The 25155-nt window shown below is 44.2% G+C and overlaps 1 protein-coding gene and 1 pseudogene across 5 annotated transcripts in view; both read left to right on the forward strand.

The window, feature by feature from the left end:
• Window positions 1–461: 461 nt before the first annotated feature.
• On the forward strand, window positions 462–1253 carry LOC113595944 (pre-rRNA-processing protein TSR2 homolog; annotated as a pseudogene).
• Window positions 1254–5985: 4732 nt separating this feature from the next.
• Window positions 5986–25155, forward strand: part of ULK2 (unc-51 like autophagy activating kinase 2) — an 83393-nt gene continuing 64223 nt past the window's right edge. For all 5 annotated transcript variants that reach the window (XM_027047475.2, XM_027047479.2, XM_027047477.2 and 2 more), the window contains exons 1-7: window positions 5986–6119; window positions 7345–7437; window positions 8527–8568; window positions 18697–18729; window positions 19007–19043; window positions 23624–23797; window positions 24731–24804. In XM_027047475.2, the coding sequence (XP_026903276.2) occupies window positions 6030–6119; window positions 7345–7437; window positions 8527–8568; window positions 18697–18729; window positions 19007–19043; window positions 23624–23797; window positions 24731–24804 (543 nt within the window). In that variant the 5' untranslated portion in view covers window positions 5986–6029. The remainder of the gene's footprint in view (window positions 6120–7344; window positions 7438–8526; window positions 8569–18696; window positions 18730–19006; window positions 19044–23623; window positions 23798–24730; window positions 24805–25155) is intronic.

The following is a 25155-nucleotide window of genomic DNA, read 5'->3' on the forward strand; positions in this document are numbered from 1 at the left end:
GATTCTGTGTCTTTCTCTCTGTTCTTCCCCTGCTCATTCTCTGTCTCTCAAAATAAATAAACATTAAAAAAAAAAAACTAATAAAAAAAAAGATGCTACTCCTGTTAGTGCTCCATCATCCCTAAGAACCGTTAAACAATTTCCGAGTCTTCAATTTTGCACTGTGAGTACACTATTGAAATACCCATATGTGGGGTCCGCAGCCGGATGACGGCAGGCCTGGGGGGAAATGCGCAATGCGCAGGCGTGCTGGGGTCCCCAGCCGGCCTTGCAGATGGCTGTGGAGAATGACTTCAGAGAACGAACGTAGAGCCAGGAGAAAGCCAAGCGGCTTCGGGGGACACTGGAGCAGTCCTTCAGAAGTGCACACCTCCACGAATAAAGGGCTCCCTGTCTGGACCTTTACCCACCAAGCGCATGGGGCCCAGGAGTTGGATGAGGAGGAAGGCTTCCTTGGGCAGCTGGCGACCAAGGGGTTTGATGTGTTCAGGAGGATGGGAGTCTGGTCCAGGTGAGCTGCAGACATGTTCCATCACCTCCAGAGCGCAGATGGGGCTGCTCTGAGAGGGGCGGCCTCCCACATCACCCAGAGAAAGTGCAGGACCCGAGCCACCACACTTAGGACAGCCAGAGAGCGGGATGAGCTCGAGGTCGAGGCAGACGGCGTGGAGGAGGCGGAGGTCACAGCTGGGAATGGTGCAGCCGGGACACAGGGGGTCGGCCCCCCCCGCCTGCACCCTCTGGTCCAGACTCCCAGACCATTAGGGTAGACGATCTGGTGCAGGATGGTTGGCCCATTGCTGGGAGAAGGAAATGAGTGGGGCTGGAAATGGTTTGTGCCTTTGTTTGCTCGTTGTTTTGAGACTTGTTTGTCTCATTCCTTCCCTCTCCCCCATTCCCCTGTCCAGCTCCCACCAGAGGAGGAAGAGCTTTAGGATGCTTGGTCTTGGGGTGACGGGAACTGGCTCGCCACACCCCCTGGGCCTTCATTTACTATCTGAGTGATGAGGCCAGTTTCCCCACACCGCGCCTCTTGGGTAAGAGGAAGGACGAGTGGGTGTGGGTGTGGCTGGAGTAGCTACACGCTGGTTGCCGGCGGGCAGGTGGGTTTGTGAAGAAGGAACAGCCAGGGAACCAACACTCAGCCTTAGAGAGTTGACACTCCTGCTGAGTCAGGAACGTGAGGTGACCCTGCAAAGGGAAGCGAGATCGCTTGGAGATGTGAACGAAAGTAGCTGTAGCATCTTCCTCTTCTCCCCGCCCCCCGGCCCCACCTGAATAGCTCTGGACCCCAGCCCAGAATTTGGAACCTCTTGGAACACTCCTTCCTGCCCCTCAGCCTCCAGCCCTGGAATTTCTCAGGAAGTCTAACCCCTTTGCTAGGTGCTACGCTTGGGTTCTGCCTCCTCCAACCTCCTTCCAAACTCTTTATCCTGCCCAAGTCCAGGGATGAGTACATCAGTATGTAATACCTTACTATTCCACCTGTGGCTTGATCTTGGAATCAGCCTTCTGGGAGCTGAGCTTCAGAGCTCCGCCAGGGTGTAGTTTCTGGGCCCACCCTAGCAGCCTGGTACTTTTTTTTTTTTTTTTTTTTAAGTTTATTTAATTGTTTTAGTCATCTCTGCTCGAACTCACGACCCCGAGATCAAGAGTCACATACTCTTCTGACTGAGCCAGCCAGGCGCCCCGCAGCCTGGTACTTCTGGACAAATAAACAGATGGACGAATGGAGCACAGCAGCACTCTGAAAGTTTCCAAAATAAACTCTTTTTCTTAATAAAAAAAATAAAAAGCCAAGGCAAAACAAACATACTTCTTTGGGAAACAATAGACACGTCATTGACACTGATAGAAATTTTACAGCCCGACACAGAAATTTTCCAAAACATTGTTGTCGACTTGGAGATGTGCCGTCCAGACCTCTGCGGGAGGAAGGATGTGCTGTTTAGTTGGGGAACTACGGTCTGCCTCCAGCTCTCTGCTCCTTCAGGGTCTCAGCCTGACAGCAGCCTAGATCACCTGAGCTCACAGCTCCCGGGGCAGCCCCATCAGGTGACGGGCGAGCTGGGGCATTTTGGCTCAATGCAGGTCGAGTGTGACGTTTTGTTCCAGAGCTTTCTGCTGGGGTGGCCCTGCCTGCATCCCAGTTCCCTCTTCGCCAGTGTTGTTTCCAGCCCCTCCCACCACCTGTATTAATTTCTAATAATCATCTTGCACCCCAACTCAGCGCCTATTTCTGGAGAACTCACCTGGCACACTGTTTTCTCAGGTCAGTAGGTACGTGGTTCATAAGAGGGAGCAAAGATCTAGATCACAATGATACGTTTCTGTTCTTTTTTGAAGTTCTAGTAAATGCTTCATGGCTGAAGATGTTGCATTCTGTTTTAGACCTCACAGAAAATGCTGTGTAAGTGTTTGATTAAAATTCTTTTGAAATCAAACATTTTTCATTTTCTTTATCATCACATCAATAACGTATTTCTTTTAGGAGTTTTACTATTTCAGATGCTTTATTTGGAAAACTGACTCATGATGTGCCTTGCATTTTATCTCAGTGACATTTGCAAATATTCTTTATTTTGCCCGTTGGCATTAACAGGATATTATGGCCATTCCTGTGAAATATGTGGTTAGCTGTTTTAACTTTCAATGATTCAAATTGTGAGGACTGTCTGGGTATAACAGTTATGGCAACAGCAAAAATAAGGTACTTGATATCTTGGTTGAAATAATGAAACTGTTTTCCATTCTATCTGTCTGTCTATCTATCATCTATCTATTTTTGAGAGAGAGAGAGAGAGAGAGAGAGAGAGAGAGAGAGAGAGAATCCAAAGCAGGCTCCACACTCAGCCTGGAGCTGGACGCAGGGCTCGATCCTACAACCCTGGGATCATGACCTGAGCCGAAATCAAGAGTTGGATGCTGAACCGAATGAGTCACCTAGGCACCCCGGTTTTTCATTTTAGAAAGGCAAATTTTATGGGGTACCTGGGTGGCTCCGTCAGTTAAGCATCCGACTTCAGCTCAGGTCATGATCTCTCGGTTTGTGAGTTCCAGCCCTGCATCGGGCTCTGTGCTGACAGCTCAGAGCCTGGAGCCTGCTTCTGATTCTGTGTTCCTCTCTCACTCTGCCCCGCCCCCCTCCCGCTCATTCTCTGTCTCTGTCTCTCTGTCATGAATAAATAAACATTTAAAAAAAATTTTTTTAAGAGAAATGCAAATTTTATACTGATTCTTGCATGACATGGAAAGATGCTCCTTGATGTTGTGATATTATCAGAATATCATAAAATTCCTAGGCTGAAGTCTATTTTTGGTATAATTTCAGAAGATTTGTGTTTATGATTTAGAAGAATTGTGGTTATGCTATTTCTACAAGCTTTAAGAAATATATCCAAATCTTGCCGTCTCTTCATTTTATGGGATTATTTCCATAATTTATTATAAATTCATGCATATATAGATATCTAAGCTCTGCACACGAACTATACACAAGAATTTCAAAGCAGCAGCAGCAGCAAAGTAGAAACAATAGAACCAATGGGGCACCTGGGTGGCTCAGTCATTGAGTGTGGGACTCTTGATTTCAGCTCAGGTCATGACCTTGCAGTTCGCGAGATGGAGCCCTGGGTCAAGCATCATGGAGCCTCCTGAGGATTCTCTCTCTCTCTCTCTCTCTCTCTCTCTGCCCCTCCCCCACTCATGCTCTCTCTCGAAATAAACAAACATTAAAAATTTTTTTTCAGCTCCTAAGATACATATTCCCGAAGAGCTATTTTTTTTTTTTTAACTTTATTTAGTTTGAGAGAGACAGAGAGCACGGGCGGGGAAGGGGCAGAGAGAGAGAGAGAGAGAGGGAGAGGGAGAGAGAGAGAATCCCAAGCAGGCTCTGTGCTGTCAGTGCAGAGCCCGATGCAGGGCTCAAACCCACCAACTGTGAGATCATGACCTGAGCTGAAATCAAGAGTCAGACCCTCAACAGTCTGAGCTACCCAGGCGCCTCCTGAAGAGCTATTTTTTTTTTTTTTTTTAGGGATTTGGCACGTTAAATCCCATATCCAATTTAAATATCCATATTTAAAGATTTGCAACAGCGAAGCTTTCAAACAGGTAAAGAGTCATCTCCAGATGAATTTTTGTGTCTCTGTGCAAACTTGCTTCATTTGCTTTTAGTTTTTGAAGGCTCCAGACTTCCACAGTGTCTAACATTCACCTGGGCCAGATTTTGAAGTAGGGATAGAATGATGTAGGTGTGCACAGTAGTGAGAGCAGAGATCCAAGACCCTACATGTTCAAGGTTTGAGGAAGGGAGGGGATTCCTCTCAGAATTCCACCTGGAGGTTCTTAGGGTTTCTGGGCAGCCTTCCGGTCAGTTTTCTGGGATGGGCCCCGGGTGGGAAATGTAATTCTGGTGGTAAGGGATGACCTGAGAGCAAATACCCAAACCAAAGGGTATGGTGTGGGGTCTGAGTTTTCTATGACATTTTCTTTAAAAAAAATGTTTTTTAATTTATTTATTTTGAGAGAGACAGAGAGAGAGAGAATGAGCAGGGGAGGGGCAGAAAGAGAGCGAGAATCCCAAGCAGGCTCCAGGCAGCCAGTGCACAGAGCCCGACAGGGGCTGGAACCCATGAAACAGATCATGACCTGAGTCAGACGCCCAACCGACTGAGCCACCCAGGCGCCTCTCTATGACATGTTCAAGCTTACTGTTTATAAAATGGTCTCGTATGGCATTTCCTTGAGGAAAAGTGGACAAATCAGTTCCTGACACTTGACCTTCAATAATCAGGAGGAAAAGAAAACTCCCTTAAAGCCATTCAAAGGTAAGCCTGAGGTCAAACCGGCAGGATACAGTGGTGGCTGGGGAGCAGGGCTTCTCATTACAGCCCTTGAAACTGTGTTCAATACTGAGTCTACGTGCATACACATTTCTCCGGGAAGAGGGTCCCGAACCGTCATCAGCTTCTCACGGAAGTCAAGGGACCCCAAAAGGTGCAGAACCCCTGCCTGACACCATCTCTTCAGGGACCCTGAGGAGTAAACGCAGAAGGGTTGGGGGAGACCTGCAGCTTGGCGGTACGACCTCCTCGGGTTTTAGAGGGGGCGGGGAAGGCCGAGCTCTAGGAGATGCTCCTTTGCCCCGACCGGTTCCCTGAGGTCTACACTGTACCGGGGACGCCCCGTCCCTCCTGCAGTCAGAGTTCAAGACCCGCTTCCCCGACGCCCGCCTCCCAGCGGGCTCCAGCCTGGGGCGTGGCAGGCTGGAATCTGCTCCCAGGCCCAGCGCGAAGGCTGCAAAGGCTGCGGCGGGTAACTAGCTGCGGTCCCAGCGGCTCGCACCCTCCTTTCCCGCCCGGGCGAGCGACTGGGGACGCGCCCTCGCGGCGGCGCCAGTCCCCCGGGCGCGCGCGCACTCATTTTCCTGGCGGAGGGAGCGGGCTTCGGGGGGCGCTGCGTCCTACAAGACGTGCTGACGTCGCGGAAGGCCGGCAGTCGGCTCGGGAGCGGCCGGCGCGCGCGCGTGTGCGTTAGGCGCTGCAGCGAGGCAGGGAGGCGCGCGGGGACGGTGGTTGTGCCGGTCCTAGGGCGGCGGCTGCCACCGCAGCAGCCCCCCGAGCGGAGGGGGCCGACGCGGCCGGACGAGCTGGGGATGGGGAGGACCAGGTCCCGCACCTCTCCCGGGCGCGTGCGAGGCTCCGGGGCCGCACAGTGACGGCTGCGGCGCCGCTGGCCCGGCAAGCGCCGAGGCCGCTTCGCCAAGGGAACCTTCGGCCGGCGGCGGGCCGGGCCATGAGGAGCGGCCGGGGCCGGGCCAGGCCTCGCTGACCCCGGCCCCGCGCGGAGGCCTCCACCCCGTTTCCGCTCCGGCCTCTCGGCATGAGCGTCCGCCCGGGCCGGGGGCCGCGGCTGCCCCGGTCCGGCGGCCCGCGGGCGCGCTCAGGGCCGGCGGGCCCGCGGTGCTGATCCCGGCCCGCCGCGCTGCGCTGCCCGCCCGCCCGCTGTATGCCCCCGGGGGCGCGGCCATGGAGGTAGTGGGCGACTTCGAGTACAGCAAGAGGGACCTCGTGGGACACGGGGCCTTCGCGGTGGTCTTCCGGGGGCGGCACCGCCAGGTGAGCCCCGTGCGCCGGGGCGAGGCCGGGGTGTGTGGGCCGCGGCACCTCTGCCTGGCTGCGGCCAGGCGGGGTGGTCCCGAAACTTGGCGACGCCGCGGGCGCGGCCCCCCCACCCCCACCCCCCGGTTTGGCTCGTCGCCCCGAGCCCTGCCATTGTGCGCGCTGTCAGTGTCGCTGGGTTTGTTTTGGTCGGGCGGGGATTGTTTTGAGGCCGAAGCCGCTAGGCAGCGCTCCACCTACCGACGGGCCGCTCGGCCTCTGATTTCCCCTGCTTGCAGAGAGCCTGGTAACCAGAATGCTCTTAGGGGCTCACCGCCGGGGCCCGGCGGGACACACGCCTTTCCACCTGAACGTGACCCGAATCTGAGTCCTAAAGGAGTGCTCGGTCCCCTCCCCAGCGCGGGGCTCGGGCGTGGAAGCGCGCACCTTAGGTTTTTCCGCGCCCTGGGCTGCCAAGGCTTGTCGCCTTTGAGGTCGATAATTGCAGACCCAGCGGAAAACGGGCTTGTTTCCCGTTAGCTCGAGACTTTCTCAAACTCGGGGGTATCGCATTTCCCAGCATTGGTTCGTCTACACCCCATTCGAGCCCCGTACCACCTTCCCTTCTTGGGGTTAGATGAGCGGCTGGAAAAGATGGGCGGACGCTTCTTGTTTCAATCCAAGTAAACATGAAAGCAGGTTCCAAAAAAAAAAAAAAATTTTGCTGTTTCGTAAATAGGGTCACACGAGGTTTTAGAATCTAAAGAATTTGGAAGAGCACCTAGAGAGTGGAAATAATCAAAGGGGCTTGGTAGTTCTGTTGGCAAGAGGCATGTTTAAGCGGGCTGATTTTGTTACTTACCAGATAGAGTAGTAAAAACTGCGTTCCTTTCTTAAGAGAAAAGCTTAAAACTCAAAAAATAATTTAAGCAGGAAGCTGAATCCTGCCAAGCTTTCAAATGCCACCTTCCAGTTTATTATCCGCATTTCTCCATAACTTTAAAGTGGTTGTAAACTGTGTTCTTTGTTTCACTTGTGGTCCTCCTATGTATTATTTTTAGTGGCTGTCTTATAAGGTACTAGTTTGTAAGTTATGAAATCATTTTCCTGTTGCTGGAGATTCAGGGTCCTTTCCACTTACCCTTTCCATTGTCTGTATATGAGTGGGCTAAAAACATCTTTGTGCTTATAGATTTACTTCTGTGAGATAATTTCCAGGAGTAACACTATTTTTCCTTTTCAGAAAACTGACTGGGAGGTGGCTATTAAAAGTATTAATAAAAAGAACTTGTCAAAATCACAAATTCTGCTTGGGAAGGAAATTAAAATCTTGAAGGTATGCTTCTTTATGTGATATTTCATAGTAGGTTAAAACCTATTTTAAATTAACGCGTGATGACATCCTTTGTCATTTTGGTGGTTGGAGCCAAATTTGAGAATTTTCACCTGTTGCTGTCATTTTTTGAAACGTTTGAGTACTTGGAAACTGTTTTTAAGAACAGATGTTTGTCTTCTTGGCCAGTGCTTAGAACGGGTTCTGGGAAGGCTGATTTTAGCTTCTCCTAATTTCTTTTCCTTAGTTACTGTGTTACTGTTTGAGAAGAGGCAGGCCCTTCTTATCCATCATTTAGCTCTTCTGTTGATCCCTTTCGTGTTACATTTAAGTATTTGGGGGAGAAGGGGACTGGGGACAGTTGGAATCTTTTTTCCTTGTAAATTGAAAAGAATTACCTACCTTGCAAGTGGCCTTTTTAGATCACTCACAAGCAGTGTTATCGCAAGGAGATGCTTTGAGGAAAAAAATGGTCTCCTAGTCAAATGAGTGTGGAAAATCCTGTCCACTACATACTTCTTGGAGAGTCACTCACAAAGCACTTTGCTCAGTAAAGAAAGTCTGAAAAATTGCTCAATGAAGAAACTAGTTTAGATGTATGTGACTCAGTGTTCCCCAAGCTGATAAGAACATAGACCCCTCACCTAACACTAGCTTTCATCAAAACTACTACCCTCTTAGCTCTTTGAGCTAAGAATTATGCTTCGTTTTCTTTCAGACAAATTATCTGCTCTTTAAAAGCATTTTGGAACTTATGCCTTTAGTGCTGTTAGAGTTGTATACTGAATTTAAAAGACTCCCAGAAAGTCTGCGGTCATACTACCTGTGATATTTATTTTGTAGACAAGAGTACTCCCTGTGTTAAGAGTCTCACAAATGATCGTGGTGAAGAAACATTTAGGGCCCAAGTAAAGTTTGATCAGGCACATTTCGTCTTATTTTTTCGTAAATTGAATTGTTCTAATCCAGTCATCAGAAGTGTGGTATATAGAAATTGTATGTATGTATGTGTATGTGTGTGTATACTTAATATCTATTTGCATATTGAAATGTGTTAGAACGAATATTTTAAATTCTCAATTTCCTTAACAGGAACTTCAGCATGAAAATATTGTAGCCCTCTATGATGTTCAGGTACCTTATTATTATTATTATTTTAAAATTTGCATGTCAATAAAGAACTTTTCTGTTTCATACAAATGTAAATGAATCATAATAGAAATAGAAAACTGCCTTATTCTTGTTAGCAAGGTATATAGTTTGAGTTATATGTTTGTTAATAAATTGTTCAAAGTAGCAGAGAGCCATAGGTTAAAATGTGCTGCATGAGTATGGTTGTACTATAGGAGTAGTGTTTTAGGTCAGGTAGAGGAATATTGATACCTGATCTGGCATTTCTGTGATAAATGTAGAAAGGACTGTTGTGGGTTCTTAAAAAATTAGAGCTTTTTTCTTATTGCAAAAGCAACATTTGCTAATTGGAGAGGTATTAGAAAATAAATAAAAGCAAGGAAACTGCATACTCCTCACCCTGATGTATCTGATCATCACAGTAGAGTTACACTTTATTTGGAGGTGGGAACGCTGGGTTCTCAAGTTATCATCTAAGGCGACATTTCTATACAGACAAAATTACCCTTGGAAATCCTTTTGAAAAGCCCCAATTTGGAGAAAATTACTATTTTTGGGGGGGGGGAGCACCAGGGTAAGCAGTTGGCTTTTATGTTTAGGGGCATATTGGGTTTTAAATACTAAAACCACTCTTCTCTAGCATGGCTTGTGTGACAGCCCCAGGGATTTGAGATCTACCGAGGGGGCAGGGAGGGCAGCCAGCCGCCGACTCAGCTTCCCCCTGGATTCTCACTTCAAAGCAGACTAGGGTGCATGATTTACGTTATTTCCTCCTTTTGTTTTTCTTAGTCTGGACAGCTGAATTCCAGTAAAGTAGCTGGACATGTTATGTGATTCTGCTGTATGTGTTTCTAGCTAAAATTTTTTCTGTATACACTCGCATTACTCAAATTCGTTAGTTTTATAAGGTTTTGAGTGGCTGCTATGCACCAGGCATCATTCTAAGTGTAGGAACAAAGCAGTCAGTAAAACAGAGTCCTTGCTTTCAGTGTGCTTAATTTTAGTGGGGTGGAGCGAAATGGACCGTTCTTCAACGTACTTCTTTTTTTGTGTATAGTCATTTTTCATGCAGCCATGAAATACTACAAAGTATTTAAACCCATGTTACAAGATGTGTCATTTTTTTCCCATTACAGGAAAGTGCTATGGGGATAATAGTGAAGTTCTGGACATATCTTAGATTATTTACGTTCAGTTTCTAGAATTGGAATTACCAGGGTAATTTTAAAGTTCTTGGTGTTAGAGTGTGATTACTCTCCAAAAAAATTGCAATTTAAATTTCACATACAGACTGTTGTGAGTGACTGTGGGGTGTATTTTATTACCTATTGAAATAGGTGTAAGTCATTCCTTCAGCCCAGATAGAGCAGCATAGAAAGGAGAAAAAACTTGAGTCAAAACTCAGCTTCTCTCACGATCCCTACTTGAAATGTCATTCTCCTCGGAGCTGTTTGTGCAGCCTGTCTTGGTCTTTGGAGACAGAGGGCACCAAGTGGTGCAAGTCAGTGCCCGGCACAAAAAAGGTTAAATAATATTAACTCTTAATATCCCATTTTTTGAGAAGCACACAAGACCCTGTCAATTGCAGAGTAGAATTTCTTTTCAGAAGAGAGTGTACTTAAACTTCATTCCATTAGAAAAATATTTTTAAGTACTAGCTTTGGCTGTAGAATGAGATACTTAAGGGGAACATGTACTCAAAAATCTGAATTATCAAACAATCAGGAACATGAAGGTGACTGCATTAAAAATGTTTATATTTTATCCACTGTATATTACTGGAAATACATAAAGTTAAGACCTCTCAGTCAAGTAAATATATTCTTGAGCATTTGGCTAATGAGCGAACAGAGTCTTGATCTACTATTTTAGGTTTGCCCCCTTATAAATTTAGTTGTTTACTGTATCTTTATAGAGACAGTAGAACAGTAATTTTACCAACTTGAACATTATTTTTCCTCGCCATCAGTTTTGGAGATGTAAAATTTATGGATACACTTTTATAAACTGAGAACTTTGACATTGTTTCTAACAAATCTGGTTTCAGTTTAGATGACATTTAAAAAGCAACATACTTTCCCATTATAAAATTAATATATCCCCCTAGTTAAAATAATCATTATGCACATGAGTAAATTCTAAAAGAAATGGCAATTCTCAGAGACACCACTGTTACATTTCTTGTAGAGTTTTCAGAATACATTTATGCCTCTTTAACCATTTATAATTAGATTTTTAACCTTTTAATTGTGAGAGATTTACTAATAGAAGATTTACTAATAGATTTACTAATAGAAGTAAGTACATTACTATTTGTACATGAATGCAGCTTGCTTTATTGGACTTAATGTATTTTGGATACAGTTTCGTGTCACTACAGTATTATAGGGCGAAATGATAATTTACTTAAAACCCAGTTGTGGCCATTTGGGTTGTTTGGTATTTTTTCCTGTTAGAAACAGTGCTGGAGAGAAAGTTGTGTACATATCTTTGCTCGTTTGTATGAGTGTTCTTGTAGAATAAATCCCTTGTCATGGAATTGTTTGGCCAAAGATATTACTGCATTGCCTTCCAAAAGGTTATACCAATGGCCTGTTTTTTTCCTTTTTTGACAATCTCATGGGAAGACAGTAGCTTAAGTTTTAATTTTTATTTCTTAAATCATTAGTGCATTGACCATCTTTTTTTTTCTTTAAAATTTTTTTTAATGTTTATTTATTTTTGAGAGAGAGAGAGAGATGGAGCATGAGCGGGGGAGGGGCAGAGAGCGAGGGAGACACAGAATCCGAAACAGGCTCCAGGCCCTGAGCTGTCAGCACAGAGCCCTATGCCAGGCTTGACCTCATGAACCGTGAGATCATGACCTGAGCTGAAGTCGGACGCTTCACTGACTGAGCCACCCAGGCGCCCCAGTGCATTGACCATCTTAATGTTTTATTTGCCTTTTTATATTTCTTCTGTGGCTTTCCTGTTGCTGTTCTGTGATGCTTCTGTTGTGTTCATCTTTCTTACTGATTTCTTTGCAATTGGTATTTCTTGAGTCAGTTAATGAGGTATGCGGGAGTTAGTGGTGAACAAAACAGCAATGGCCCTCGTCCTTGTAGAGCTCACAGTATAGTGGGGAGGAGGACGTGAAGCTAATAGCCACTTACTCTAAGCGTGCCCAGTGCAGTGAGACAGAACCGTTGAAGACCTTTGAGAGGGCTACCCACTTTACGGGCTGGGGAAGACTTGGTGAAGAGATGATGTCTAAGCTGACTTGACAGAAGAGTGGGAGCCAGCCAGGCTGGGGCAGGTGGGAGAAGAGCAGGGAAGTGTCCCAAGCAGATGAAGCCTTCTGTGGAGAGCAGGCAGGAGGGTGAGAGCTTGAGGAGCCAGGGGAAGGCTGGGCGAGGGGAGTGCGGGAGTGAGGGGAGGGTGGTGGCAGGCGATGCTGGCGAGGTTGGCAGGGGCCACCTTTGTTCTGAGGGCAGTGCAGGGCCATTGAAGAGTTTTAAGAGCAGGAGAGTGATATGCCTGTTTTTCAGAAGATACAGATCTTTGAACCTTCTGGGCAAGAGGTAAGTATTGTCAGTTAGGAGTACTTTACCTGTATGGTGGTCAATTGTCTGGATAAAGATCCACCACTAGGTAATTTTTAGCGTAGTGGGAAAAGAGGATTCATTTAATAAATGGTGCTGGCAAAACCGAGTATCTGAGAAAGAGTAAAGTTGGATCCCTGTTCTCATCATGTTCCATAACAATTTCCAAATGAATGAAAGGCTTAAATATATAAAACACCCAATAAGGACCTTAGCATAATACATAGATGACTGTATACAACCCAAGAGTTAGAAAGATTTTTTAAATCGAGATAAGAAACTCTGAAGCTGTAGAAATAGGGATATAGGGGCGCCTGGGTGGCTCAGTCGGTTCAACCTCTGACCTGGTTTCGGCTCAGGTCATGACCTCAACAGTTTTGGGCGTTCGAGTCACACTCCGCTTCTGTGCTGGCAGCACGGAGCCTGCTTGGGATTCTCTCTCCCTCTGTCTCTGTTCCTCCCCTGCTCACACTGTCACCGTTTCTCTCTCTCTCTCTCTCTCTCTCTCTCTCTCTCTCTCTCTCTCTCTCAGTAAATAAATAAATAAATAGGGAAGTAGGCACATAAAATCTTTAAAAACTTCTTTTTATGGCCAATAATACCATGAACAAATCGATAGCCATAAAAAGGAACAAACTTGATACATGCCACAGCATATGATATATTAAACATGTTTGTGGGGTGTCCCGATTGGGTGGGGGCCGGTGGTGCAGGCGGTGAAAGAATTCACCCAAGGCAGAACTAAGGAGATAGAAGTTTATCGAATACAGTGCAAGGGAGCAGTGGGCAGGACAGCGAAGGAGAGATGCTGTCTCTCGCATCTTCGAGGATGTGGTGGTGGGGGGCTGTAGTTAGTTATAGTGAGGGAGTACGGGGACAGAGGAAGTTTTCCCTTTTTTGGTAACCGTGCCCAGTCGTGAGTAGCTCATTGGCCACTTAGGGCCTGTGGCCATTTTGAGGTGGGTCGCTTGATGAGCCTGTTTGCGTTCAGCTCGGTGGTCACTGTGGTCACTGCCTTGCTCAAGTTTCCATTGCTCAAGCTGTTGCCCAAAAGTGGCCTCTGCCATGTTGAGAAAAAGAAGCCAGCCACACAAAGCTACTGTTTGATTCTGTTTTGTGAGTTCCAAGAGGAGACTAGGGTGGTAGAAATCGGGGATAATACAGCAGAGGATGCCTCTGGGGAGGTGGGGGTTGACCGCAAGGAGGATGAAGGAACTTTCTGGGGCGACGGAAATGATCCGTAGCTTGGCTGGAAGTGTAGTTACGTGAATGTATCCATTTGTCACAGCACATTGAACTGCATACTGAAATCTTTGTGTATTAATGTGTGTACGTTAGACCATAACATAATTCAAGAAAAGGCAATTGACAGATACCAGTTGGAGAAAGTATTTACAACACAACAGATAATAGGCTAATATCTGAAACATATAAATCCTCTCACAAACCGGTAAGGAAAAGATAACCCAAAGAGACAGTAAGCAAAGGGTATAAACTGTTGGTTCTCATAAGAGAAATAAAAATGGCTAATGTATGAAATGATATTCACGGACAAGCAGTCAGGGAAACGTAAAGTAACAGTGAGGTGCCACTTCTCACTCACCCCTTTGGCAAAATTAAAAAGTGCATTAATTCTTCCTGGTGGAATTGGGGAGGAGGTGTGAAATATGCTCGTAGATCACTGGTAGAAACGTGAATCGTAAGAACATTTTTGGCATGCTATCTGACAATATTTTGTCACCCTGTAAGAATATTCTCGGCGTTGCACTCAGAATAATCCTGGCGATGTAAGTCAGGGCTGGTTAGTCCTCTGCTCAGACTGGGATTCTGCAGCGGCTCCCTATTTTTATCAGAGTGGAAGCCGAAGTCCTTATTTGCACAGCCTAACCGCGTTCTCTCTCACCCCGTCTGTCTTGTGCTTCTCTCTGTTTGCTGCTGCTTCTGAGGGCTCCTGTTGCAGTCCATTCTCGGGGCCCTTGCCCCCTTTTTCCTTCTCCCCAGGACCTTTCTTCCCAGATACACTGTATGCGCAGATATTTCTACATGTCTGTAGTATATATAGGTATATTCCCAACCTTCTTTAGGTCTTTACCCAAACACTGTGTTTTCAAAAGCTTTCTTTAGCCACCCTCAGTAAAATGAACAATCCCCTCCCCAACACTATCTCCCCTCCCTACTGTTACAAACAGTTAGGACTTAGGCAGTTTGGAGACTTATGGGCAAATCAGGTTTAGATTAGGTGGGTACTTTGTTATCACTTCCTGAGTTTGTGACCGGGGCCCGAGGGTACAAGAGCACCTGGCTCCCGGGGTCCCAAACAGACCAGGTTTGGACAAAGTCCCAAGGCAGAGAGAGGAGCGTAGGTGAAACAAGAAAGGGGTTTTGATTTTCAGTGAGGCCACTACCGGGAAGACAGTGGACCAGGGTCTCAAAGACTGTCTCCAAAGTGCTGAAAGTACGTCTAGGTTTACCTAAGGAAAATATGGGGCAAAGGTCACTGGGTACCTGCAGGTGGGCAGTAAAGGTCAGGTCAATCTTTGTCTTAGGGTCAATCACAGGGGATCTTGGTGGGGTTGGGACCCCGTCCGTCTCGCTTTGCCCTCCAGGGCTTTTGCCTGAGTTAAGAAGAAGAACTTTATCAATTAGAAAGTACCCACTGAGGTCTGAATGGAGGTAGTACCAGCAACCTCCTCCTTGGATTTGATCAACTGCTAGAGTGGCTCACAGGACTCAGAAAAGCATTTCACTTACTAGGGTATTGGTTTATTATAAAAGGATATAAAAGAACATAACTCAGAAACAGCCAGACGGAAGCATAGGGTGAGGTATGTGGGGAGAGCTTTCACTCCCCACATGCCTCTGAGCTCCATCCTTTTGGAGTTTTACGGAGGCTGTGTTACATAGCTGCACTTGATTGAATCAGTGGCCGCTGGTGATTTAACTCCGTCTCTAGCCCCTCCTCTCCCTTCCCTGGAGGTGGGATGGGGTGAGGAGGGGTTGGGCTGAAATTTCCAACTCTCTGATCCAACTGTTGGTTTCTCTGGCAAACCAGGCCCTATCCTTAGGGGACTTTCCAAAGGTCACCTCAAGAACTAACAAAAGATCCTTCCATATCTGATCCCTTAGCAGATCACAAGGATTTTCTTTTCTTTATGAGATAACCCATAGGAGTCACCTGAGGCATGGAGAATAAATCAGGAAAAGTAGCAGAGAAGTGGTGAGGGATGGGTTTTAGGAGCCAAGGATTTTTATTGAATCTTTCTCTTGCTATTTACTTAATTCTTTTGTTACTTTCTGTTTCTCCCCTTCTGATCCTGAGCATCTGAATTCTGCTGGAGAAAACACCTGGTCATGCTGTCTGATTTTTAAATTCTCTTTATTGTTTTCTAAATTACAAAAGTAATAGGGCCTGGGTGGAAAAACAATTTAAATAGTCTAGTTGTGTATTAAGTAATAAAGAGATGCCCTCTTCTGATACCTCCCCTTATTTCATTTTCCAGAAAAAAAAAAAACCTCCACTGTTGTGCATCCTTCAAAAGACTTTATTTTTTATTTGTTAACACCACCCCCTTGGTAAAGGAGGGATGATAATCCAACTCTTCTTACTTACAGGATGCAATGAGGCTGTCTGGTCCCATGTAACCCCAAGGAGAAATAATTCTGAGGATTGTGTTTTTACTCAAACAAATTGCTTCCCAAATTGTTTATTTCATCTACATTTTTGTATACTGGCATAGAGTTCTTCTTAAGAATACCTCCCCCCCCCCCCCCCTTAGGGATTTTCTATCTTATTAACGACTTTGAGTAGGGGAATGATAAAATGAAATTCATTATACTTAATTTTGTGGATGGAAGTTCTGGGGAGGAGTTGAGGGTGATTAGTTTCCTGATTTTAGAAAAGGAGGACGGATGTGTATTCAACTTTGGGAAACCCTCTGTGGTCTGGCTTACAGGTCTGTTGGCCTCACTTCTCAGCCTTTCTGTCCCTTTAAGTATCTCTTCAAGTTCTTCCCTGGTGCCCCAGTACCATCAGAGTTTCAGTTTGTCTGTTGAAGACTTGATTGTTTTTCCAGTTCTCTTTTGTTTTTGCTGACTCTTTCCTGGCTCTTAGAGCTAAGTGCTTCACTTGAAAGGTGTGCACTGTTTTGTACTGGAGGCCCTTAAGGAGGGGAGTGTTCAGGAGAGAATGATAGGATCAGTGGAGATTCTCACTGCTTTACAGGTGGGCAAAAGAAGCTTTGCCTGAGAAACCAAGGATGTTAAAGTATTTCTTTTGATGTCTTTACATTGAGTTAGCAGTTTAGTCTCCCCTAAGGAATTATTAGTTCTCTTTTCTCTTCAGTAGTTAGGATATGGTGCCATTATCTGATTAAGCAATACTGATTTGAGATAATATTTTTGTAACTCCTACTCAAGAAGAAGAAAACTGTGTTGAAAGTTACTGGTTTACTTATATCTCAGTATTTTGGGGGATGATAGGGTAGTTTGGTCTGGATTTGATCAGGTGAGATGGCTAAACCTAAGGCTGATTCACCATAGAGATGATTTCACTCGTAGAGTAGATTTTTGTTTTTACTTATGATAAAAGGAAGTAAGTATTTCTTACAGATTTGCTTTTGTAGCCTGCTGGAGGCTGACTGGTCTCTACTTCTTCCTGATCATGGGAGTGCTGCTGTTCTGGGAAACCAAGTGTCTGTGCTAGGTTTGCAGCCTGGCTCTCCACGCCCGCCATCCTGCTCAGGCAGGACTGTGGTTCCTGGTTCCTGGTTCCCCAGCAGAGAGCAGAAAGCACTGCTGTTTTTCTGAACTCCCATGTGCCTCTATGTGTGTGTGTTTGGGGGCGAGGGGGTTGCTCAAAGAATTGGGCACAAGGGGTTTGAATTTTTTGTCTAGTCCTGAGAATTAAGTGAAGTAAATCATCCCAAGTCCCTGAGTTTTTTGCAGAAAATAATTTAATTCAGATCTTGCCTGGGGCATCCAGACCCTTGGTGAACACGGTGGAACCACTTTGTGGCAGCCCCTTCTGTTCCTTGTTGCACAGAAGTGCTCTAGACCAGAAGTGCTGCGACACCAGTTTGTATTTCTAATCTGTGTGAACTGATCCTTTATTTATAAAAGCCAATAAAAATGAATTTTTGTCAAAATGAAATAAAAAAGGACCTATGAACAGATGTCCAAAGTTTTTATTATTAGGATTAGCAGACATAAAATTATTTTATAGCTTTAAGACTTTTAAAATTTCTTTTAATTTCTATAATTATCTCATTGTGGGCTCATACCAAATAATTCACTGCTTGGCACTGGTCCTTGAACAATGCTCTGAGGGACACTGCCTTACATCTCCCTTTGTTCTCTGATAGAACCCCTCATTCTTTTTCTTTTTTTCTTTTTTCACATAGAACTCCTCATTCTTGAATTTAGGAGCTTAGTGAAGCCAAGTGCTGTTGGGAAAGGTTGTATCTTAAATCACACTTGAGCACTGTCTCAAGTTAGGGTATAGGAAGCACAATTTAAAATTTCATTAACGGGGCACTAAACGGATGTCACTTTAGCATCCGACTTAGGCTCTGGTCATGATCTCACGGTTCGTGAGTTCGAGCCCCACATCTGTGCTGACAGCACAGAGCCTGCTTGGGATTCTCTGTCCCCTCTCTCTCTGCCCCTCCCTGACTCATGCTTTCTCTTTCTCTCAAAATAAATAAACATTTTTCATTAACTTTGAAATATTGTTGCTGAAGAATCAGGACGTCAGTGTTTGAATTGCCCAAGCAACAGATGTGGAGCTATGTGAAATTTGAGAAACTTAGTAAAATTTCTTAATTCCTTAAAAATCAATCTGTTACTAAGATAAGTGAGGAGAAATATTTGTCTTTTCTTTGCCACCAATTCCCAGATAATGTGGTTGCCTCCAGAAAAAGACTAACCAGGGGCACCTGGGTGGCTCAGTCGGTTGAGCGTCTTGACATCGGCTCAGGTCATAATCTCACGGTCTGTGAGTTCCAGCCCCGCGTTGGGCTCTGTGCTGACAGCTCGGAGCCTGGAGCCTGCTTCCAATTCTGTGTCTCCCTCTCTCTCTGACCCTCCCCATTCATGCTCTGTCTCTCTCTGTCTCAAAAATAAATAAACATTAAAAAAAAAAAAAAAAAGAAAAGAAAAAGAAAAAGACTAACCATCCTGGGTCATGTATTCCAGAAATCAGATTGTGCAGTTAGCGTTGCTAGATAGGATTTTTGAGTCACTGCTTAAATCATAAACTTTTCAAAGTAGAAGCGCTTCCCTGAGGACCAGAGAATCTTACCTTTTCTTTTTTTTTCTCACAAATTTACCATAGCTTTGACCAAAGGATGAATCTTTCTTTAGTTCTTTCCATAAGCAGAATTGAACTTCATGACTACGTTAGTGTTATCAAAACTTGACTTGACTTTGAGGCTGGGATGCTTAAATTACTGTGCTGGGGATTTAAAATTTCACTTACTGATAGATTTAGATTTTGTGAATTTTGGCTTCGTTCTTTCCCTACTCTAAATTATATTTAATGTTTACTTTTTAGGAATTACCCAACTCTGTCTTTCTGGTGATGGAGGTAGGTAGTAATATGTGCTGTTTAATTTACTTCAGATTCCTTTTGATTAATATGTACTTTAAAATTGACAGTAGATTATTTTTACTTGAAATTTTGAATTAAACTCCATTTAGTGATTTATAAGGAATATAAAATTTTTTGATTCCATAGTGCTTATGTTTTTCAGACTAGATGTACATTGTACAGAAAGTATTTTTAATTGAAATTAACTGGTTGCAGATTGAATTAATCTTGAATCGGTTCCCTTATTTTAATTATTTTTTCTTCTATGTATCAGTACTGCAATGGTGGAGACCTGGCAGATTATTTGCAAGGTAATTTTTGTCTGTCTGTCAGTGTTCAGTGAAGATAGTACTGTGTGTGGTCTGTTGGATCCTGAGAGTTGCTTCTGAAGTAATGCTGACTCTGTTCTCTACACTTGTATAGAAACAGTCAATAAATGTTTGTGTACTTGTTTAAGTGTGGTCACTTTGCCAACCAGTTGTCATTTGTTGTGGTTTTATTCCTAAACTTTATTTGCTTCTAGGTACTTACTTTATGTGTGCCTCTTTCTGACAGTGTTTGAGAGACGAGTCCTCTCCCCGAGAGAGAAAAAAACAAATATGTAGGTTCCTTTCTTCAAAAGACTCTGCTGAGTTGCCATCAGTGGGCCTTTAGTTCCTTCTGTTTCTTTAAAAAAAAAAAAAAAAAAAAATGATGAAAACATGTATCTAAGAATGTGTTTGTTAATGAGAATCTTTCTTGTAAATTAAAAAGTTACAAAGGATTAAAGGTAACACTGAAATTATTTCGTGGCACAGAGGTGAGATTTTAGTACTAGATGGTGCTAGAAATTCTGCATCCAGAATGTATGTACATAGGATAAAAGGTGTTCAGATCAATTGTGTCTCTCACAAGTAATTTCTAAATGGTGTTAGATGAGGCCGGCATCTACTTGTTCACTCCTTAAAATGCAAGGGCAATATGAAAGAAAAAAAAAACAAACAAACAAAAAAAACAGTGAAAGGTTGATAATACCCCAACCTCTAGATAGATCCGGGCAGTTGATGGCGAAGTCACGACATCAGTAGATACACTTGCAAAGGGTATAGACAGTTTACAAGAGCATACTAAAAATGTTCCATTTCACCTAGTAATCAAGGAGTGCAATTGCAAATTTAAAAGTCTTTAAAGTATAAAACATTGCTCACTTTCAAAAGCTGCGTGGAGATTACTAGAAACAACACTGGCAATGTTACCACAGGCCACGACCGGTTGGTTGGTGCGGGGTGAAGTGGCCCTGGGCCTGAGGCTCCGGAGCATCTCCTTCCTGGCCTGGACCGGGCATGCAGGGGACAGCGACGACCCCGGGGCCGGGCGACACTGGGGATGTCACATGGGCTCTTCCGCCGGGCACAGCGGGCGAATGACAGCAAAGCTTCAACTTGACCCGGAAGATGGGGGCGGGAGAGGAGCTGAGACCCTCCTTGTCTCTGCGCCACGCCCCCCCCTCCCCGCCCCGTTAGTCCCGCGTGTTGTGTTCCTGCCCCAAGAGGAGACTACGGGGGCTCCGAGGCTGCTGCTTCTCCGGCTTCCCTCGCACAGAAGTGCTACCCAGGGGTGGTCTCCGGGGGCGGGGAGGTGGGGGGTCTACCCTGCCCTCCAGTGCTGTGGGCCCTTCCCATCAGCCTAGGGAGAGGGCTGTGCCTCTCTCTTCTAAAACCAGCACGCCTTAGGGAAGGCCCCGGAGAGAGACTGGATTTGGAAGTTCCTTTTAGGGCTAGGTGATTGCTGGGAAGGGTCAGGGGGAGGAGGGAGGGAAGAAACTGGTATAAATGCTGCCCCGCCCCCCCCCCCCCCCCCCCATTAAAAAGATTATAGTTGAAGATCCAGTGTAAGCCCTTCTGTAGTCCTCTCCTGGCTTTCCCCCTTAAAGACAATGGTTATCTGGAATCTGGTAGTTTATTCCATGTGCAGTTTGTGTTTTCCCCAACCGAGATTCTTTTTTTCTTAATCCTCATTTGGTGTTTTTCTCATTTGGTTATATATGTATATGTCAAATGTCACTTACTAATAGGACACATGAGACAGGCACTTGGGTCACCACTGGTGGAAGGTTCAAGCTAGAAAACACCCTGCTTCTACATCCTTCTCAGTCAGTGACTCTCTAGTTCCTTGATGTTCTCAGTGATCCAGATAAACGCACCTTTCCCCGGGGTCAGATTGAGTGGCACCCTATCAGTTTAGTGCCCTCACTGGAATATCAGTTTCCCTCACCGACAGAAGTCCTACTCGCTGATACAGGCACTGTTACTGGGGTAGGTCGCTTTGACAGCAGTTTTGTTCCTTATGTTGAACTCCATGTTTGATATTCCGGAGCAGTAGTGTTAGAACAGGAGGCCCCAGAGTGAGGGGTGTATGAGCCTGAATGTTGGAGTCAGACAGGCAAGCCGCTCTTCACATCCCTTAATTGCTGTGATTTTGGTCGAGTCACTTAGCCTCCTTCTGGTGCCTCTCTGCTGTAGTTCTTCCGGGAGTCCCTTGTCATTTGAAAACACTTGTAAAGGCATATAAGAGAAATCTGGACCTCAAGGAATTTTCGAGAGTTAAACTGTCCAGTATGGTAGCCACCAATCACGTGGGACTATTGAGCTCTTAAAATGTAGACTAGCCTGAAGATGTGCTGTAAATGTGAATATATTGATTTTCGAACGCTTCGAGGAAGAAAATGACTATCTCATTAAGTATGTTGATTATAAGTTGAAATCATATTTTGGATGATTATTTTCACCTGTTTCTTTTTACTTTTTAAAATGTGGCTACTAGAAAATTTAAAAGTTATGTATGTGGCTCACATACTGTTTCTGTTGGAGAGCGCTGGTCTAGAAGATCTAATGCCATTCACAACACGATGATGATCATTTAATCCTTCTATTTGCTTTGTTAAGGAAAATGCTATTAACGTTTTCAAAAGCTAGAACACGGATTCTACTGATTGCAAGTTTAAAACAAATTTTAAGTTAATTATCAAGTTGTACTTCAACATGAATTCCAGCAGAATATTGACTGTGGCAGGAGTGGCTGAGCCTGCTCCCTCCGGGCTGATTTGCTCAAATGCTTTTTGCATTTATTTTTTTGGAAGAGTGTCGATGTTGGCCATGCCTTTAAAATAGTAAGTTTTTAACATGGGAAATACAGTTTATAGGATCGTGATGAGAAATATGCATTCCACGTTCGTAAAAATATGAATATTTACTACAGTGTGTGTTCAGAAACAGCTTATGTTAGATCATTAATCCCCTTCCCCCACCCACCAACACACAAGAACAGCGTTAGAATTTGGACTCTGAAGCAAATAAATTTTAAGTGTATTCAATTGTATGTCATGGGGCAAAAATACAAGTTCTAAGCATCTGCAATCATTTGAAGTAACAAAATGTTTCTAATCCCTAAAATGAAAATGTAAATGAATGAAACAGGAAACAAATACTGCCCATTTTAATTTTTGCAACGTAACTTAAGTAGGCATTACAAAAATAAAGCTCCACGCTCCCATCATTGGTTTGACCCACCCACTGAGATCCGGAAGAATACCCTCCATGTTTTTAGCAGTGTTTATCTCTAAGGGATGGCATATGGGAGATATCACTTTTTATATGTTTTAGTGTATTTAGATTTCTTTCGTTTTTGACAGCATCAAAGAATAAAAATGGGGGATAGGTTAAGAACAGCCCTCACAGAAAAAAGTATTTGATAATTTTTTAAACCAAGAGGATATATTTTATTTGAGGGTGTTAAGGGCATAAAATGTCATTATAACATGTCATTGAAATGATTTTAAAACTATAATATTTCATTTCCAAATGTAATGTTATTTTTATCTTCTTAATTGCATATGGAAAGGTCATGTGGAACATATTCTAGAGTTGTAAGGGCAGAAGTATGTTCACAGAGGATTTAGTAGACAGGGTCGTAGATGTTAAATCCTAATGTAGCTTCCAGGAATCACGCTTGGGACTTTTAGAGATCCACAGGAATAAAAAGTCTGTATTTGTGTACTGACTATGTTTGAGTACTTACTCTGTGCCAGGCTTTTTGTAAAGTCTTCATTATTAAAGGTGCTGTCTTGTTTGATGGTCACAACAGCCCCAGGTGGTTAGTCTGATTTTGGCTTTTTATAGATGAGGAAGTAGGCACGGAAGGTTCGTCTTCCAGGGTCACACAGGAAGTAGGAGGAGGAGCTGGGATTTGAGCAAAGGCAGCCTGACTCCAGACCCAGCTGTTAACCATTCCATGCTCCAGCATACACACAGACACACTTCAGGATTTACTGAATGATGAGCACCCTCCAATAGTGTTCATTCTGTCTCTTTACAGTAGTGAAAGATACTGTGGTAGGTCAGGAGTGTTGCAGGGCAGGGGTGATGAGGGGAGGGAGATGTGGGAACACGGATCCCTGCCTGACACCTGCAAGTGGTGGTGAGGTCCAGGTCTCTATGCAAGGATTTCACCTGTCTTTAATTTGTGTTCTTGTTAATTGTTGGAAGTACATATGGACCTTTATCCCAGATATTTGGCTAGTAAGAAGGGGAACTTGACTTTTTGTCTTCTTAAGGGGAAGTACCTGTTGTGTGTGCAGTAATGTGGGAAAGTAAAAATGGGAAAGGAAATGGGAAAGGAAAAACACCAGTGAAATGAAATGCAAATGTAAATCAGTTCTCTTTACTACAGATGGTGTAAAATGTTTGAGGTGTCTGATATCTTTTCATAGACTTAAATTATTAGAGTAAAAGAAAGAAAAAAAAAACCTGGTTCCTTATTCCCTCTACATTCTTAACTCGATTCTGTTGATAGAAGATGCAGATGGTATTTGAGTTTGTGTGCTTAAATATTTATGCAATTCCTTTTCTACCAGCTAAGGGAACTCTCAGCGAAGATACTATTAGAGTGTTTCTGCATCAGATTGCAGCTGCCATGCGAATTCTGCACAGCAAAGGAATAATCCACAGGGATCTCAAACCACAGAACATCTTGCTGTCATACGCCAATCGCAGAAAGTCCAACGTCAGTGGTATTAGCATCAAAATAGGTAAATGGCCACATAGCGTTTTATGCAAAAGGACGCTTTTGAGACTTCGTAGTTTTGGATGATTTCAGTTCAGCTTTGTAGAATGACGGGTTTTGTTGATGCACTTTGGGCATTTTTATTGAGTTCAGTGAGGTGCATTTGGATATGGGAAACTTTACATTACTGGTAGCATATGCTGAATCTTAGGACCCAGGGGCCCATGGATTCCCAGCAGCAAACCCTATCCTGCTTCTCATCAGAGGGAAGCTGATGTGTTACAGTGCTGGCAGCAATGGAATGGCACTGGTTTTTTACAACTCGTGGGATTTTAACGCAAGGGGTTGAAGAGACCATTTAACTCAGCCTTTCCTTTTTGGCTCTTGTATGTCACAATTATTTCAAGCAGTTTCTAATAATAGGCATTTTTTCTTTTTTTTTCTTTTTTTTGTAATAGTAGGTATTTTTCAAGCTTTTCTTTTTGTACAAAAAAGTACAAATATATATATGTGTATGTGTGTGTATATATATATATATATAATTTTTTTTTTAACCAGTATTTAAAGAAATTTCTGATTTCACATGTGTTACATATGGATCTGGAAAAGGCAAAAAAAAAAAAAAAAAAACCCAGTTCAAATTCTATACCTGGTGTCATATTTAGTGAGAGCTGCCTTAATGAATCATCTGTTACAGTTAGCACTTTGTCTTGCAAAGCTTGGTGTTCCCTCCTTGTTTCAGGACTGGCAGGGCAGTGACTTGTTCGGCTGGTGGCCAACACTGTTTTCTAGCCTGTGGAAATTGAGGTAGCAACTTTTCTCTTTGGCAGACAGGCTTATTCAGTAAGCCGCAAATCTCTCACAATTCCTTGTGCCCTCTTGTATCTTGAAGATACGATTTGTGTCAAGCATGAGTAAAAGTATCGTTTGTTTTTCTCCTTTTTATTTTGTGATACAGCGGATTTTGGGTTTGCTCGTTACCTGCATAGTAACATGATGGCCGCAACCCTGTGTGGGTCCCCAATGTACATGGTGAGTGAGGGTTTTTTTTGTCCTGACATGTGTAGATGATGGCGCCTTAGCCCTGGGATTTAAGTATAATGGTAGTTTCCAAGTAAGATGGGATTTTATGTATGGTCTGTCTTGTCGTTTGTAATTGCTAATAATTACTAACATTGATTATGTTACTGATAATGCTATAAGTCATCTTTTGCTTTAGCACAGTGGACCGGGGGTGCCCGGGTGGGCCAGTCAGTTAAGCATCCGACTTGGGCTTGGGTCATTATCTTGTAGTTTGAGCCCCGCGTCGGGTTCTGTGCTGACAGCTCAGAGCCTGGAGCCTGCTTTGGATTCTGTGTCTCCCTCTCTGCCCCTCCCCTGTTC

This window comes from Acinonyx jubatus, chromosome E1, assembly GCF_027475565.1.
Source record: "Acinonyx jubatus isolate Ajub_Pintada_27869175 chromosome E1, VMU_Ajub_asm_v1.0, whole genome shotgun sequence".
Taxonomy (NCBI): domain Eukaryota; kingdom Metazoa; phylum Chordata; class Mammalia; order Carnivora; family Felidae; genus Acinonyx; species Acinonyx jubatus.